Source organism: Nanorana parkeri, unplaced genomic scaffold, assembly GCF_000935625.1.
Source record: "Nanorana parkeri isolate BGI_ZX_2015 unplaced genomic scaffold, ASM93562v1 scaffold2787, whole genome shotgun sequence".
NCBI classification, from domain to species: Eukaryota; Metazoa; Chordata; class Amphibia; order Anura; family Dicroglossidae; genus Nanorana; species Nanorana parkeri.
Window position 1 is genome coordinate 16,620 of NW_017309055.1, and position 17,936 is coordinate 34,555.

Genomic DNA, 17,936 nt, shown 5'->3' on the forward strand with positions numbered 1-17,936 from the left:
TTTTTTTTTTTTTTTTTTTTACTATCTTTTTGTCATGTACCGTGTTGGCTGTTTGTTTTAATTGCCTCACCTAGGCCCACTGAATGAATAGAGCAAAGCTTGTAGCACTTGAACTGTAAGTCTAGGAAGAGACATTTTAGCAGTTTTTTTTGTTTTTGTTTTTTTTATTGCTTTGAGTTTTGCAATACGAAAATTAATTTGAATAAATTACATGCTGGGGGGCCTATCGTGGCCAGCCAAAACGAGGATCCTGGTAAAGTACTTCTCCAGCTTGTGACAGTAAATTAAATGTTAGTGAAAACATTATGGGGGTTGCGCCTTTCGCCTAAGTACCTTGAATGGCTGACCTGGAACAAGTACAGAGCTAAGAAATTCTGACTTTTCTCCAACTCATCCTGCATGCTTGTTTTTAAGGCAGTAAATCTAGATACAAACCATTAAAGCGGACCTTTACACTCAAACATCTAATTCTACCAATGCATCCCTCTATGTATGATTTAATAATAACATAGACATGTCAGGTGTAAAATGCTGTGATTATTGCAGAACATTCACTTCCTGCTTTGAAAGGGCAATGACTTCAGTTTGGCAAACCAATGCACACTGGGATTGCCTTGTCATCAGCAGAGCATTGCTGGGAAATTCATCTGTAATCTCGGGGAAAGGCATTTTCCTCACATGAGATGATGTGCATGGCCACATGTCTAGTCGCATGTGCTAGTAATCCAGGAAGTAATAGGAGAGCTAGTAATCTGCACTTAGTAAACATGGCCATTGTCAAAAGAGAAATAAGGGGGGTTTGTTTACCGCCCCATAGAAGTGATCCTGCTACAGCTGATTTGCCAGAATCGCTTCTATTGGAAAGCCAGCTGCCGTCTCTATAAATGTAAACAGATCCGGGAGTCTGTTTTAAACGGGCCTGCTGCCAGTGACGTACTATGTATGTCACTGGTTGTGAAGGTGTTAAAGGCCTCTTTTAGATTATGTTAGTTTGTCTGGCTTTTGTACTGATCCTCGTGTTCAATTGCTTTTAAATTCCTGAGAATTCCAAGAGAGTTGAGGTAAGAGTTAAAGTGACTGTCAAGAAAGAAGTATGAGGGATGCCATTGCAGGCCTTCTAATAATGCTCTGCCTGACTGTATTAGATCTTAGTATGTTTCAGTCACAGTCCCGGAATGAACATAATGCAATAGAGTGTCAGAACTACTTATCTCTAGAATAGGTCAGCATCTAAGACCGTTTTCAGAATGACATCCATGAAACTTACAGTCTCAAAGGAAAGTTCAGTAATGGCAGCCTCCATGACGGTGTCCCATTAAACATAGCAGGTTGTCAGCATTTTCAGAGGAATGGCAGCAATGGCAGCTGCCAGTTTCTGATCATAATGGGTTTATTTTAATCGATATGCCAGCTCAGACAAAGTAATAGCCTTTAATTGGCTCTGTTTGTCTCTATTTAATGTTGTGCTTTTCATTAATTGTGTTTACAACATGAAAGGTTTAGTATTTTTTGACTGTAGATACACCTTTTTGTTTACGTACTTACATTATGATTACTGTATTGTTCCATCCTTAGATTGCCAAGTTACGTCAGCAACTTCAAAGAAGTAAACACAGCAGCAGACACCATCGGGATAAGGACAGACAGTCTCCTTTTCACGGCAACCACACGGCAATTAACCAGGTGAGGAGTTGTGCTGCCCAGTAGGTTTTGAGTGGTATAATTAAAATCCTAATTTTCCAATATTAATTATACCAAGTTCATTGCGAAGTCATCGGCTGGTCATACACTGTTTGATTAAAAACAAATAGTTCCAGTTATAAACCAATGCTTACAACTGTTGGAAGATGCCAGGAACCTCTGACAATTACAAGTGCTTACTGTCACATAGGTTATTTCCTGACGTAATGGGATAACTCTCTCTAAGGCCCGTTCACACCTAGGCGTATTGTTGCAGCTGATTCAGCGCGACAAATCGCTCAACCCCAGGAATCCCATTATTTTCTATGGCCCCCTGCTCACATCTTTGCATTTTGTTGCAAGCAGAAAAAAAACCTGTCACGCAAACTAGTACTATGAGCTACTATGGGGCAGATTTCAGCGCGTTTTGTCCCTAATAGACTCCATTGAAAATGCGTGTTTTGATTATTTTTGCACGTCTTTGTCTGCATTTTATGTAGATTTTCCCAATTCATATGAATGTGCCAAAATCGGCTTGCAAAAAACGCTAAAAAAAGACAGGCCTAATAGGTGTTGCTTAGGTGTGAATGCGGCCTTAGTAGGTCTCTGTTTTTTGTACATTGCTATGTACATGTAACGTGTGCACCCATTGGTGCTTTTGTAGATCATAATTCTCTGGGAGATATCTGCTCATCTGTGGCCAGGCTTAGTAAAATAAACCATTACCATTTGTCGGTTTGAAGGAGTCATTCATTGTTCTGTGCTATCCTTACTAGAATTTGAGGATGCATTGTAATTTGTTCTGGGAGCTTAAAAACATGAGCTTTGCCTGTGCAGGGTGCAGGTTTTATTTCCATTCCCCAGCAAATAAATTTTTAACGAAGTTGTCCTTTTTAATTGTCCCTCCTTCACCTCACTGAGAAGCAGCCCACTTAAATGCTTACCTTCAGGCTTGCTGCCAACTTCTCCTGCCCGAAGACAGTGGCCGTGTTCAGGTCCCACTGCTCGCTAAGTTCTCTGGAGCGCTCATAGGGATGAATAGGCCACGCGGTGCTCATGTGTGGTAGGAGCTGGATGGGCCTGAGACTTTTTTTTTGTTGCGCTGCATTACCAGTCTGGACTTGTGGCTAAAGGTAAGTATTTAGGAAGGTGCCTGGTGTGGGGGGAACATTTAAAGGACAATTTTAATAAAAGTGAAGACATCCTTTAATGTTTGGCATGATTTGTTAAACAGTTAAGTTTTGGAAAACAAGTAGCTTAACAGAAAGTTAGAGGCTCCTGTACAATCATTCATTTAAACAGCATCAGGCCTATAGAAGCAGAAACTTAATAGAATATGCATATAACTCATTGCTATGCTCCTCTTTCACCAACTAAGTGATTTCACAGTTGTTATGCACATAGCCTTTTGTGTCAGTGTGTTTCAGGATAAGCTGATATATTAAACATCTGAACTGTGTTTTTATCCCCCCCCCAAAAAAAACAGAAGTAGTGGGCCCCAAGAGATGCTAAGTCTTTTCTACTCTGCATTTGAAAAGTGCTTACTCCCTGCTGGGTGCCACAGATTTACCATACACATAAGCCCCTGATGCAGGTTACCAGCTGCTACTTGCATAAAGCCCAATCTGTGACACTGGCACTCTCCTTTGGCTAGATAACAGAATCGGAGTTAGACACTCTTTTCTCAATTTACAAACTTTCAAATTGTAGCTGTGCCAGATTTGTATATTATTTCTTGGCTTTGCAACTTTTCAGGCGTCTTTTTTATGAAATCCTAATGATCTCCTGCACACCAGCTGATCTTTCAGGCTTACGGTGCCTGCTTTGGCTCCTGAACAGCTAATGAGATGATTTGTTTTGGATAAACAGCAGGGGTAAATGTTTAGGCCTAATGCTAATGTTTCTGCTGAGATAGGGTGGTTACTATCCAGCAGCTCCGCTCAATTACCATTACCAGTATTACCACACATGCCCAGGCAATGCAAGAATTTGTTACTATAACAATCTTTAAAGTGAAACTGGGCAGAGGCAGAGGTTGCATATATGATAGTCAATAGCATTATCACACAAGTTTTAAGTCACCCTGTAACATAGTTTAACTTCTGTTCATCCTTCCAGTAGTTCTGTTTTTTTCCCCCACTTTCTGTAATAGGATAACAGTGTTGTTTTTTTACATAAGCAACTAACTTCAAATCCTTACTAAAAGAATTCAAGTCTAACTTTACCCAACAGTGACAGCAGCAGCATTTTCTTTCTTTTGAAAAAAAGGTTTAAAACATGAATACAAATTGACCATTGTAAGCATGCCTGAAATCTATAGGAATGCAAAATCAACTTGGAGCTGGTCAAATGCAGGTGGGAAGGAGGTATACTGACGGGCAGAGGCACCCGTCAATAAATCCTGAATGATCTAAGAAGCTTGTCAAACTGATGGCATTGACATTGAGAGGCATTCATAGGTTGAACTGTATAAGATTTTCTTTTTTTGGGGGGCTTGCATAAGTTGACAAAAGACGCACCGGCCCTAATATTTGGTCCTATCTGTCACTTTTGCTGAACAGTCTGCAGGGTGGGGGAGGGAAAAATATATAATAATATATATTGCATACTATGACGAATTCTGAAATTGACATTTTAAGTATCTGCTTTACCCAAAGATCTTCCAGTCTACAATTCAGTTTGTGGATGAGCTTGAGAGCTGCTTAGGCAGTCACACAAACTTGGTGGGTGAGGGTTTGATATTGCGATGTTGTAATAAATAATTGGAAGCTTACAATATGGTATCGCAAATTTTTTTAGGTTAATCTGTATCACCAAGGACTGCCTACTGAGACAGTCAAGTGTTTTACAGATAGGCATTGACATTTGTAAAAGTTATAGGAAGAGAAAGTTAGAATTTAAGGGCTCATTCACACCATGTGCGGTGACCTGTTTTTTTCCGTCACCTGATCAATGCAGGCTCACAACAAGTGCCTTGTTCACAGAACAATACTGCCCTTGAGGTGGGTTGTGGAAAACTGCAAACGTGCTTTTTTTTTTTTCTGCAGCGCACCAGTGCTCCCCTAAAGGCACTTTTCTACGTATTGCAGTTCTGCTGCGGTGCATAGGAATGAATGAAATGTCTTACAGTGCCAGTACACAACAGACACCAGCCCCCGTGCTTAAACGGCTCGTTTTACCATGTGGACTGGTGCTCTTGCCAAGGCGCCTTTTGAGTTTGCTCACAAATGAAGGTGCTCATTCATTTTGTTTGGTAGTTAGCCCTCTGGCTGTTAAAGCACTGTTCAAATGTGAATGTCATATTTGTCAGCACAGAAATGAAATGCTATTTATTAGGGATATACTGATACTAGTGTCGGCACCAATTAAAGAGTATTTGGGCCAGTACTCGTACTGGCCCAAATGCGCCCAATACTTATCCCAATGCCGGAACTCCCAGTGTCAGGAAGCCGGGCGACGAGTAATTACATTGGCCCGGGAAGCCGGGTTCATGCTCCCTCGTCCCTTTTGGCTTTCCGCCCAATCAGGGAGCCGGGCAGCGTGTAATGACTCGCCATCCGGCTTCCTAATTGGTGGAGAAACTGGCCAATCGGGAAACTAGGCAGCGAGTCATAACCTGCCCCCCAGCTTCCTGATTGGCCGGAAAGGTGGCTCTTGTGCTTGCTCCTCACCTGGTGAGGAGGGAGCATGGAGCCTTCCTGGCTAATCAGGAAGCCTGGGCGTCGAGTCATACACGCCGCTGGGCTTCCTTAATGGAACTTTCGGTATTTGGTATCGCAGAGTCCCCAAAAAGAAAATATTGGTACGAAAAAACGGTATCGGTGCATTCCTACTATTTATGATATACAACCACTACACTTGTAGAATATAGTTTTGTGTACAGCTTCAACCTGTTTCTAGCTCATACCTATTGTTATAGAAGTTTAAAATGCAGATGTGCCTTTCCTACTACTTCCCCATAAAACTAAACTGTGCTACCCCATATCCCGTTCCCACTACTTACTTACCTTGGTTCCACTCTGTTGATTTACAGGACATGTCTTCATAAAATAAGCAGAAAAGAGATCTTGGACATACTTTTTGAGTATTTTATTTTTGCTTCCTTCTCTCAGCTAGACTACTTTGTTTTTATATTGTATATAGGAGAAAGTGAGATCTAAATTAAAATGAAATGCAGTATGCAGAGAAACAGAGTATTGTGCCTGATGCATGAATGTGATATGCTGATTTGAGGCGGGCAACATGTACACACATTCTCAGAAAGGTAGACTTTAGTATAATGCTGTTATACATTTTCCCTCCTTATGTCTGTTATATATGTGACGGAATATAATGTTTTGAGTGTTGTCATGAAAATGTATTCTTCTCTCTAGACATCTATGTCCAAGAATGTACTCACTCCAATGACTATACCTATTACAAAGTCATCTGGGTCCAGATTTCGGAATAGCGTAGAGGGGCTGAACCAGGAGGTGGAGATTATCATTAAAGAAACTGGAGAGAAGGAAGAACAGCTTATGGTAAGTGCAGATTTCTTTTCACTTTTGAGCCATATCCCAGTAATTTGGTTCTTGATGGTAATTTGTTTTACCATTGGGAAGGCTCTTTTCATTTTTCTCCGCTGCACATGGAATCAAGAAGCATTTTTTTTTTTTTTTTTTTAAGATTTCACCCTCCATATTATGGGTTTATTAAGGAGGGTGGGTTGCTCCAATATTCATCTTGAAGCATATATCCTTGTGGTTTCCCAGCATGGAGAATGCTCAGGCCTTCCTGATGTCAATGGGAACATTACAATGATTTTCCAGCATCTGCATCTTCAGGTAAGTTGTTGCTGTGTGTGGTTTTCTTAATTCTATTGTTTGTATTTTTTTTCTTAAGAACAAAGTGCTGTTTCACATTGAGTATTATTCATTACCTTTTTATAGTTTTAAAACATGATTATCGCAGAGCTTTATACATCTGTATTTGACATTTCATAAAATACTTGATTTACTCATTTATTTGTGTTGTGTAAATCTTAAAGAGAATCTGCTTTTCCAAAAATAAGTGTGCATCAACATTAAATGTCTTCTAAAACCGTGAGAGAACTAACCCTTATTATCCCTTATTGGCAACTGAAATTTAAGGGTTCCTGGCTTATAGTCCCTAATAGAATGTGTTTTATAAATTGTTGACATGTAGTATTTAGAGTAATGTTTCTTTTGATATTCAGCAATATCAAATAAAGATTACGGAGTGGAATCAAAGCACAGGATAACTGCATAGTTTGTTGTAGTTTTGGCAGCCAGAGATGCACACGTGCAACTAAGGTCTGCTTGGATAACCAGCTCCTTCGTAGAAGTTTGTGTGCAGCAATTGAGATACCGTGTGACATCTTCAGAACAGAATCTTTCATCTGTATTAGATTCTTATTAATAATGTTGACAAGTCTGCAACAATCATATGATTGAGGACAAGTCAGATGAGCAAATGTATTGCCAGTCTATTTTTTTTTTAGACAGGGAACATGGAATCGTATTGCATTAAACTAATGGAACCACATAGTCTCTCTCTTTTACATGTCAATTGGATTTCATTTATTACATCCATCTTTAAAGTTATTATTGATTTTTTTTTTTTTTCTATGCTAACGGGGCAGTTGTCCTGAATGTCTTCTACCCTTTTTTGGAAAGTAGTATTTCCTTAACTTGCTGCCTCAGACGATGCTCCTTGTGTGACTTTTTTTTTCCATGTGAAAATGCTACCTACTTCTATTATACAACTGCAATTCTAGAAATGTTGCAGTGATGTTCCATTGTCCTGAGAACCTATTAGCTGAATATATTCCATTACAGTGTTCCATAAATAAAATATGCACCAATGTTCTTTGTGGTAATTGTTAAATGTTATGGATTCTCTTTAACATTTGCAACTTGCAAGCCTAACACAATATTAATTTCAAATGACCAAATGGACCACCTTCTTGTATTGTACATTTTTCTACTAATGTTTTCCGAGGAAGGGAAGTTTACTTTGTGTAGTCTTTTCAATTCTCATTTTGTTTTTATAAGTTTTTGTGAAAAGATGCTTTTGATTTATATTTTTAGTAATGCCTCTTTCTACTTAAGTTTATACTGCAGGTCTTGTTTATCAAATGTTTTCTTCTTTTTTTATTATTTTCTAATCTGCACTTTAAATAAAGGATTTATGTAGGTTTTTTGATGAGCCCTGTATTTATAGTAGGGCTAGCTAAAGCAAATCAGTCATTGCAACAAACTAGAATCTGCTCTATATATTCCTGCTTTTGTGATAAGCGATCTACATTTAGAAATGAAGAAACAGGTCACCAGCACTCGAATTATTTAAATAGATATGTCCTTTTTAATGGACAATTGTGTCACAATAATTGCCAGTTTCCACAACCCACTGTAGGCGGCAGAAAAAAACGTACTAAATTCCTGTGTCCCTCCAAAAGGAGAAGAAAAACCCCACCAACCCTTCACCAAAATGTTTGCCTTGACCATCTGATGTCATAATAATCAACAAAGCCGACGTTTCGGGGCCGTGCAGGGTCCCTTCTTCAAGGCAATATGTGGTCACATACTGCCTTGAAGGGACCCTGCGCGGCCCCGAAACGTCGGCTTTGTTGATTATTGTGACACAATTGTCACAGAAGGATGGCCCCGAAACGTCGGCTTTGTTGATTGTGACACAATTGTCCATTAAAAAGGACATATCTATTTAAATAATTTGAGTGCTGGTGACCTGTTTCTTCATCTCGTACTTTGCACGGTGCCATCCTTCTTCGTTACTACAAGCACCATCGTTCTTACTGGCCGGGATTGCTGTAAGGTGTGCGGAGAGCACCCTCCCCAACTGAAACCTACATTTAGAAAGAACATGTTTATGATTTTCTAAAACCTGAAGAACATATTCATATCTCAAGGCAAATTTTTAAAAATATATATACAAATGTACAGCTCTGCAATACATGCAAATTTCCCCATTTTTAAAATAAATCTATTTAAACTCACTGAAAAAACAGAAAAATGCCTGTTTATGTGCTAGAAATGTAGTGTTCCCCCTACTTACCTCATTGACATGACAGCACAGCCCTACCTACTTTATATCTGAAGCATTACTAAGAACACAAACACAGTCCACTAGTTATCCCCTGGTACCCCCCGCCTCCCCCTACGGAACCCCTTCCTGTGCACAGAGTACAGGAAGTTATCAGGTCAAAAGATTTCTGGCAGAATCAACAGGTATTATTTCACAATTATACCTTTTTAAAAGTGTTTTTATAATATCCCTTTTATATTTAGTAGGCCAAATGGAGAAATGATGAGTTCATTGTTGGGGTCTAAATACACTTTAAGAAATAGGGATGATTGAATCCTTGGATTTGCTGGTAAATCACATTTTTCTGACAAAAACCTGCTTATTTGCTAATTTTCACACTGGCCTATAACTGTTAAGCCTCCAAAAGACCACTGTAGTAATAAAACTGGAAGTTGCCAATCTTAATCATCAGATGGTCAAGGCAATCATTTTGGTGAAGGGTTGGTGGGGTTTTTCTTCTCCTTTTGAGGGACACAGGAATTTAGTAAGTTTTATTCTGCCGCCTACAGTGGGTTGTGGAAACTGGCAAACAAACCAACATTTAGCCAGCCCTGTATAACCCTGCCTGCAACCGTCATGCCTCAGGTTTGTTGGTATCCTAGAAGTTTGAAACCCTTTACTTCCGGTTTGCTGATATTAAGTCGAACTATATTTGTTTTACTTGTTTATTATTTCTTTAATCAAGATACTCTATACTAATATTTTTTCTTCTTCTGTCTTCAATTAAGACTTAACCTTGCTTGAGCTAGTCACTACACAGCAGCTATTCAGATTAACATATACTCAGCAATAGCTTTGGAGGCTGTACCCAATCCCCACTGGACCAAAACATTGTGGGGCTAGCCTGGAATGTGACACTGTAAGCAGCAGAGCACTCTTCAGGTCCAGAGCCATGGCACAGCATTTGGTGTGACCTGGTCTCTGAAGACTCCCCTAGTTAGGAGGCCTCTAGACTGGAATGTGAACTTTGGATACTGGGCTCTGCATTGTGATGCTTTTCAGACTTTTGTGTACTATATGCCACAGAGTGTTTTCTAAGTATAGAGCCATGGCACAGCCATTTTTAAATTCCCACCATCTTATAGAGGGTAATAATTCAGGCTGAGGAAACTTGGTTCTGACTTCATCCAGTAGGTAGTGTTGCACTCTACACTCTCTATCTCCTGTCATTCAACCTGGAGGAAGCACCTTTGCACTGCTGATCCTGCTTGTGAAGCACTTCATGGGTTAAACAGTCTCCGGTCTTGTTCCGTTGCCCACATACAGTGACTTGGTTACCTCCAGTGGCCTATGGCTCTCATTGGCTGTGAGAATGCAGCCAATGAAGTGAGAATGAACTCTGAATTCTTAGTCTGCGTGCCTATTCCAGGTCACCATCCAAGGCTACATGTATACCCCTAAATTTTTTAGGCACACGTTTTCCATTTAGATCTATGACACATTACAAGCTATAACACGTGTGTGAATCTTTATACCCAGGTAACTAGTATTTTCAGAAGAGGTAAGCAAAACCAGCTTGCTCATTTCACTCACGGAAGGTTGTCTTTTAAAAGTAAGCAAAAATCCCAGTAGCAGGATAACAAACTACATTTGGCACCTTTTTTGAGAGTTCTAAAAGGGAAACTATCATAGGAGAAACATCTGTTCAATTATTGTTAATCGCCTTCTGATAATGCTAAATGCCCAGCTACCATGTTGATCCTCTGCCTTTTTAGGGGTGACCTCACCATATGCGAATGTATTTTTAGCTTAGTTGGATGGTAAAGCTGAAGACAACTGAGCAAATAATTGGGTTTGCTGGTGGAGTCTTTGGGGCTGTCGTCTGTATGATCACTGCTTTACATGGTTGGACAATTACTTGGAACAAGTATAGGTATGTCAGGTGTCCCGACACTCTGCTGACTTTATGCTGTGTTCAGGAACATAATTAATTCAGCAATGGCGCAAGGTTATAAGGGACAGCACCAAAACATACACCAAAATAGTTTGCGATGAAGGCCTAACTTGTACTTTTTAAAGAGAAGCGTTACTAAGCAATTTGTTTCTGAAAAGGCCACATAACATTGAGCTACTAGAATTTGAAAAAAGAAGAAAAAACTTCAACACTGTTCACATGCTTCTACCTATCCTCTACATAAGCAGGAATGTGAACTTTGTTCCTAATGCTATATTCACACTTGCCACTTGCAGTTTTGTGCTCTATCTGCAGAGAAAAATCTGTCTAGCTACCCTGTTTCGCCGAAAATAAGACCAAGTACTATTTTTGGGAATTGCTAAAATATAAGACCTACCCTGAAAATAAGACCTAGTTGTGACCATTGCCAGGGCTGGTGGTGGCATAAGGGGGAAGAGAATCGGTAGTGGCATAAGGGGGAGAGAATCGGTAGTGAAACGAAGCCAGCGCTAGAGGATGCGAGGCGGCAGCGGAGGGAGCAGAGCCACATAAGCCGATGCTTCCTCCATAGCGCCGGCTCCAGTCACAGTCTGAGTGATACCAAATGCACTCAGTGTGTGAGGAATTGATAGCGAAAGCGCGCTTCGCTCATTCTGGCCAGCAATTGGTTACCAAATTGCTCTCGGAAAGGTACGGCACCCCTGATTGCCCTGATCACCATATTCTTAACTTTGCCATTTTGGATTATTTAATTTGGATTTGCATTAATTTTGGATTGTTGTACATGAAAAAAATAAGACCTACCCCGAAAATAAGACCTAGTGTGTTTTTTTTTTTTTGTGCCAAAAAAAATAGACAGTGTCGGTCTTATTTTCGGGGAAACACGGTAGCTGCTGTGTTTCTAGATGTGTTAAATGAAGCACATTTCCATGCATATGGGTTTAGATGTGTGTGGAACCAAATCCTAGCATCCGATTGTACTTGCATGCGTTTTGGTGCCTTTAGAAGTTTAAAATTCGATTACTAGATGCATCTGACTTTTATTTCTTTGAAATACACATAAACTGACTGCAGATGAAAGCATCTAAACACAATGTGTGAATAGATCCATCTAAAATCATTAGGTGCGTTTAGAAAAGCTTTTTAGTGTGAATGAAGCCTAAGGCCTGGTTCACACCTGGGCGTTTTACAGCACGTTCCTACGCGCTGTAAACGCCCTATGCCCAAAGAAGTACAGGAGCTTCTTTTGGGCGTATTGATTAGGATACAGCCGGATAGCCCTCTGAAATGCGCGTTTCTTTTACAGAAAATCGCGGTAAAAATGTGCGACGCAAAACACGCAGCAAATGCGCATATTCTGTATGCCAAGGTGTGAACGCAGCCTTAGTGTTCCTGTACTCGTCTTTAGCTTATGCATGGATGTTCCTGGGTAGGAGGCAGTTTGTTGTGCACTCTGCAAACATGTCCAAGTCTTGCGTATCTCAGGGAGAATCTAGGAAAAGCAACCCTGCTAATCAACTGTCTCCCTAGGAAGTCTGGGGCAGGGGATTTCTGCTACAATTGGGGGGAGCCTTCAGATGTACACATTTCTACTGATCTGACTGTAAATAGGAGTTTTATTTTTATGTACGTGTGGGCTCCCTTTAGTAGGGAAAAACAAAATCTTTGTTCCATTTTGATACTAGTCTCCGACTCTCCTGGTTTATTCAGTGTGAGCTCCGCTTTTAGTCAATGCAGAGTAGTCGGCCACAGCCATGCAAAAACTTTGAGAATGTCAGTGACTAGACTATTTACCACTTTTACTTGCAATTTGAGAGAAGATGGTAATCAGCTATGTTTGATGCCCGGAGAAGTTTTTTTTGTTTTTTTAAATATGCTGTTTTCAAGTAGACCTAGAGTAGTTAAGTTTACCTCTAAATTTGACTGACCCTTAGTGATACCTTACATTTCCCATATCTAACTGTGCATAAATTGCTAAAAACATTTAGGCCAGGTTCACACCTGGGGGATCTGTGACCGGACGGCAATGGTGCCCGATAGGGCGCGGATTGCCGTGCGGTCAGAGTCACCAATCGCGCAGGCGGTACAATTATATTCTAATGGCACACCACTCGCACCAGGCGGATCGCACGCTTTTCTGCCACGATTCCACCTGTGCAATCAAACTATCCCGGCTCAAACACCCGCGCGTCTTGTGTCGTAGGAAAAAAAGGTACATGTACCTTTTTTTTTTTTCTGCGATTGCAACATGGATGTAACCGTATTAAAATCAATGGGGCCGCGCGTCAATCGCTGTGTGCAATTGTGCACGATCCTGAGACGCGCATCCCGGATCGCCCAGGTCTGCACCAGCCTTCAGTCTTTTATGGTATGCAAACGAGACATTTAATTGTATCACCCTGACAACAAATCATGCAACAATGCTGAGGCCTGAGTTTTCTAAGGCTGTGTCTCGTATTTAATTTCTAAAGAACCTGAGGCTGCATATGCTCATACTCTGAAGCACAAAAAACAACATTCAGTGCACTCACACCCAGCAGTTAAGATAAAACATTTAATTTGTTTTGTTTTTTCTTAGGGGTATATTTAGACAGTAAATGTCACATATACAGTTTTATGAACATACCCAAAAGCTTTTAGGCCTGTTTAACACACTTTGTCAATCAAACTGTGGACTCGAGTTTGCTTTAAAGGAAACCTATGCTAAGTAATACACAGGTTGCCATTGCTGACCTCCATCTACAACATCAGTACTTAGTCCCTGACCTGCAGCAAACATGCATCAAGTGAAGACCAAAGTCCTGCTGTACTTGTTCTCATTCAATATTGATACTAAAGCAGCTAAACATCTAGTATTCATTTTTCTCCATTGAGGCACACGGGAATTTAGAATTAGTCGGGTTGTGCTGCCACTTTTAGGAGGTTGGGACATTGGCAAACAGAAAAATTGTAAGCCAACTCCCCCTTAGACCCAACATGTCACATTTTGTTGCTAGTGTCCTAGGAGGCTGGAATGCAAAAAGTATTTCTTGCTAGCTTTCTTCGCTTAGTGGAGATCTATTCTTAGTGTCTTCAATCAAGATTCCTTGCTACACCACTGCTTGTCTCTTTATAACTGCTATCTGGATTGGCCTTTTCTAAGCAATAGCTTTGGAAGCTGTACCTGGACCCCTATGGGCTAACGTGGAGTGTGACCTTAGGGTACAGGACTCTGCATTGTGGTATTTTCCAGATTCTTGTGTGTTAGCTGCAGTGTGATTTCCAAATCCTGAGCCATGGCACAGCCTCGGATGTGACCCTGTCTCTGAAGACTCTGTGTGTGTGTGTGTGTGTGTGTGTGTGTGTGTGTGTGTGTGTGTGTGTAAAACCGGTCGCATTCATGCACAGCACTTTCTTGCCATTCAGTCTGGAGGAAGTACCATCCCACTGCTGTTCCTGCTCTTAAAACACCATGTGGACTTCCAGTCTCTGGTTTGGTTCCACTGCCCACCTCCAGTGACTTGGTCACCTCCGGCTGCCTAAAACTCACAACACCATCTGTCCCTGGTTTTTGAGTATTTGAGCCCTTGACTCACATTGGGCCTTATTGCCCACCACCTTGCATTTTCTCCCAGAGGACAGTCCCTCTGTAACGGGTGACCTTAGCCCATGCTCCCTAATGGTTCAGGCGGTGTGTATGGAATTTCCATTGGGATACAGCCAGGTAGCCCTCGGAAACGCGCGTTGGTCGCGTGTTTTTTTTTTTTAACCGTGGATCGCAGTAAAAACTTGCAGCACGAAACGCGCGACAAACGCACATATTCGATACGCCTAGGTGTGAACCCAGCCTTAAAGGGTCAAAGATGTTCTCACCTTTCAGTACTTCACTCCTAAGAAGTTGAATTACCTCCTTAGCTCGCAGTTTGAATCAGCTGGGTTGCCCCTCCATCCTTTATTGGCAGTAACTTTAATCTGATCATTTCAGAATGCGTTGAATCCCTTTTAAAGAGGATGCTTCTACCTCTGGGGTAGGTGCACTTTTCATAGAATGGTTAGAGCAATTGTCTGAAGGCTTTGGCTTTAGTTGTGATGGCTTATTACATACAAGCCTTAAAAATGGTGCTGCTCATGGAACTAATGTCTGTACAAATGAGTGGGGAACATGGATGAAAGATGTCCAAGAATCAACTCCTTTTATTTACCCTCCATTGTCTCTTCAGACATACTCTTGACACAGTCCTTAGCAACACCACAAACAGTCAGTGTTCTGCCTGGAGATCTGTGGAAGGTCAGATCTCCACCTTTCTACTTCCATGTCCTTTGGCAGTAATTATTCGTAGACCTTGTCTACCTGCTTACAGGTCTAACAGGCCATGGGGCCTGAAGCCAGAGATCAGTTCACCCCCTATTCATTTTTCTGCAAGAATGTAGAAATGTATAAATCCAAATGGGTCCCTGGGTATTGTGCCTTTTTGCATTTTGGGTACTCCAGAATATCCTTTTTAAACCACATGCTAGCCTCTCGGATAAAACATCTTTTAGGTGCTCCTCACCATGGTTCCAGTGCTATGATATATGATGTGTATCTACCCAGGCCTCCCTGGATTATCCACATCCTGGGACCCCATGTTCCTGCTCTAGTGGGAACTTTCTTTGGGAAGTTGTCCATCAAGATTTTCATTCTCCCTTTCATAAGAACTCTGTCCTTGTGGTACTGGGTACTGACATCTGCCTTAGAGTTTGCTGGGACCAGCTTCTACTGCCCCCCTCTCTAGGAGTGTCTGCAGCCCTCAGTGTCCTTCCAAGACACCTGTTTCTCTAGCACTGAATGTTCTGTCCTCTCTAGTGGCTTTTTGGCATTGTCTTTTACTGAGACCTGTTTATTGCTTTCTCACAAAACTGGGTAAAGGAGGGGTTATACAGGGGCTGGCATACAGCTTTTCTGTTTTGCCAGTTTTGAAACCTGAAGGTGGCAATATTATCCGACTATTGCTGAATTTCTGTGTAGCTCAGCAGACTTGTAGAAATGTAAAGGTAAGTACAAAAATCTTCTTTATAGAATCGGTGGCAGGCTGTGTATTTCCTTCTGGTCAGGTTTCCTTTAAATAATCCTGATTGCAGTGTCTCAAAAGCAGTCCCAAGGTGCCCTCAATCATTTTGTAGTGAACGGCGAAACACTGTACATCAGGTTTGACCTTTTTTTGTCAATAAGGTTTTTAGTGTTTGATGCAATTTTAGATTATCTACCGTGGTGAAGAAGAAATATCTGCATAATTGTTTTTTGTTTTGTATGTTTGTTTGTTTCTTTTATAGCCACAAGATATCCCCGATGGACACCGTGCTCCGCCACCACTTTCCCTTCGGAGTGTAGATACTCAAACACCTGGAAATGACTGCAGTAACAGCAGCAGCCGCGCACAATCCATATCTCCTGCTTCGTTCATTACCATATCAAATGATTGTACTGAGGAAAGCCCATGTTCAGCTGAGGACACACTAGCAGATCCCAGAGACAAAGGTATTAAGGTTTTCTACTTGGATTTATTCTTCGTTCTTAAGCTCACCATACCCGTCCATCTTGGTGCAGTCTGTTTTAGGTTTGACAAAGTTGTGTAACATGAGGACCTACATAAACTATCCATTCATTTGTATCCTGCCATGCAGGCCTTTGCAATACATGTAATGTGTGGTATAGTTCAAAAATGTTTTAAATATTCATTTCTGTGGGGTATAGGTACATTTTACTCCATTATTCTCCACCTTTAGAAGCAAATGTTGTTTTCTGATGAGTCTGTAGATTAACTCCAGATTTACTTACCTGATCCCGCTCCTCTGGCGGTCAGCTCTCGCATCTCTCTCCTTTGCTTCGGCTGTGGACTGTCCCTTGGCGTCCTCGCCTAGTGTAGGGCTATGGATTGCCATAGCAGAGAGGGAAAGATGTTGCGGCCATCTGTCTTAGAGCAAGGATCAGGTAAGCAAAACTCTTTTAAGGGATCCCCCTAGACACTAACGAGCAGTTATCTCTTGCAGTGTTGGGGTAGCCTCACTGCAAGGGTATTTTTATCAGTAGTCTTTAAATTGGAATGCCTGTGAGGGCATTTATGAATCTGTTAGAAGATCTGCCCATACTGCTCTCCTTTATTAAAGAACATGTTCACGCAGCACAGCAGATCGGCTTCTGGTAATGCTGCTATTATGGTTGGTGCTGCACAGGCAATTAGAGGATGCTGATGACTAAGTCGAAACCAGGTGCTTATATCAGCTACACTAAAAAAAAACATTTAATCATTTTTAACAAAAATAGTTTAGTTTCAAGTCAGGTGCTTCATGGACAGTTATGCTTTATACACAAAAACTTCAGCCTGTATAGGAAAATGTGTACAGCAAGGGTTTGCAAACATTTTCATTGATTGGCGTTACTGAAGCTTTTAATGCAAACTTCTAGTTTTTTTGTTTGAAGATGCTAAAGGGATATCTTGTTGGGAGTGCTGAGTATTAAGCGGGTTAGCGGGCAATAAGTTCCTACAATTTTCACATAGTTCTGAAGCCTGCTAGCAGCTTTTCTTAAAGGGGATCTATAGCAAAAACAATTTCCCTTATCGTCCATTGAAGGGCACAGCTGGATTATATAAGGAACTTGGGTTATCCTGCCACCTACAGGAAAAATGGACACTAGGCACATAGAAAAATGAAGGCCAACTTTCTTGAGCACTAACCCTTTGCACCTCACACCTGCTCAGTTTTTGCTTAGTGTCCTTAAGGGAATGGATGTCTTTCCTTTCTGCTACATTTTTCAATTGAATTGAAAGGTTCCTCTACTATCAACAGCAACTGGTAGATTCAGGCTGTTACTCTTGGCTGTAAGCAAGGGAAATATACATTTCGCCTCTTCTCTTCGAGTTGCCTATATACTGTGAAGGCCCTCCTTTTTACTACTTGGGCTGTGTGGTGTTCAGGTGCAGTTCTGTGCCTGAACCACAGTTTTAAACCCCTCCACCTTAGGCCAGGACTTTATTTTTTTTAAATGTATTTGTTTTTTGGATAGGGGTGCGAATGATTAGCACTAACAGCCATTGGAAGCTCATTTGGAGAGATTCCTCAACTGTTGTCTTTTAAAATGGTTGTCCCCAGATGTTTGTCCCGGCCCACTCTAATGTATGAGCACTGCAGTTCTCATAGACCCCATTGCAACGGTTGTGTCTCCACCTCTGTTTGTTCAGGATTCACTCTGCATTCATTTTGCGAGGAGGAGAGGGAGGTGAAAAGAAAACTGCAGTAG

The 17,936-nt window shown here is 41.1% G+C and overlaps 1 protein-coding gene across 1 annotated transcript in view; it reads left to right on the forward strand.

Annotated features, from left to right (window-relative positions):
* FAM117B (family with sequence similarity 117 member B) overlaps positions 1 to 17,936 on the forward strand; it is a 37,682-nt gene that overhangs the window by 13,591 nt on the left and 6,155 nt on the right. Inside the window, exons 6-9 of the mRNA XM_018574178.1 lie at positions 1,576 to 1,683; positions 6,054 to 6,200; positions 6,432 to 6,503; positions 15,971 to 16,175. Of these exons, the coding sequence (XP_018429680.1) occupies positions 1,576 to 1,683; positions 6,054 to 6,200; positions 6,432 to 6,503; positions 15,971 to 16,175 (532 nt within the window). The remainder of the gene's footprint in view (positions 1 to 1,575; positions 1,684 to 6,053; positions 6,201 to 6,431; positions 6,504 to 15,970; positions 16,176 to 17,936) is intronic.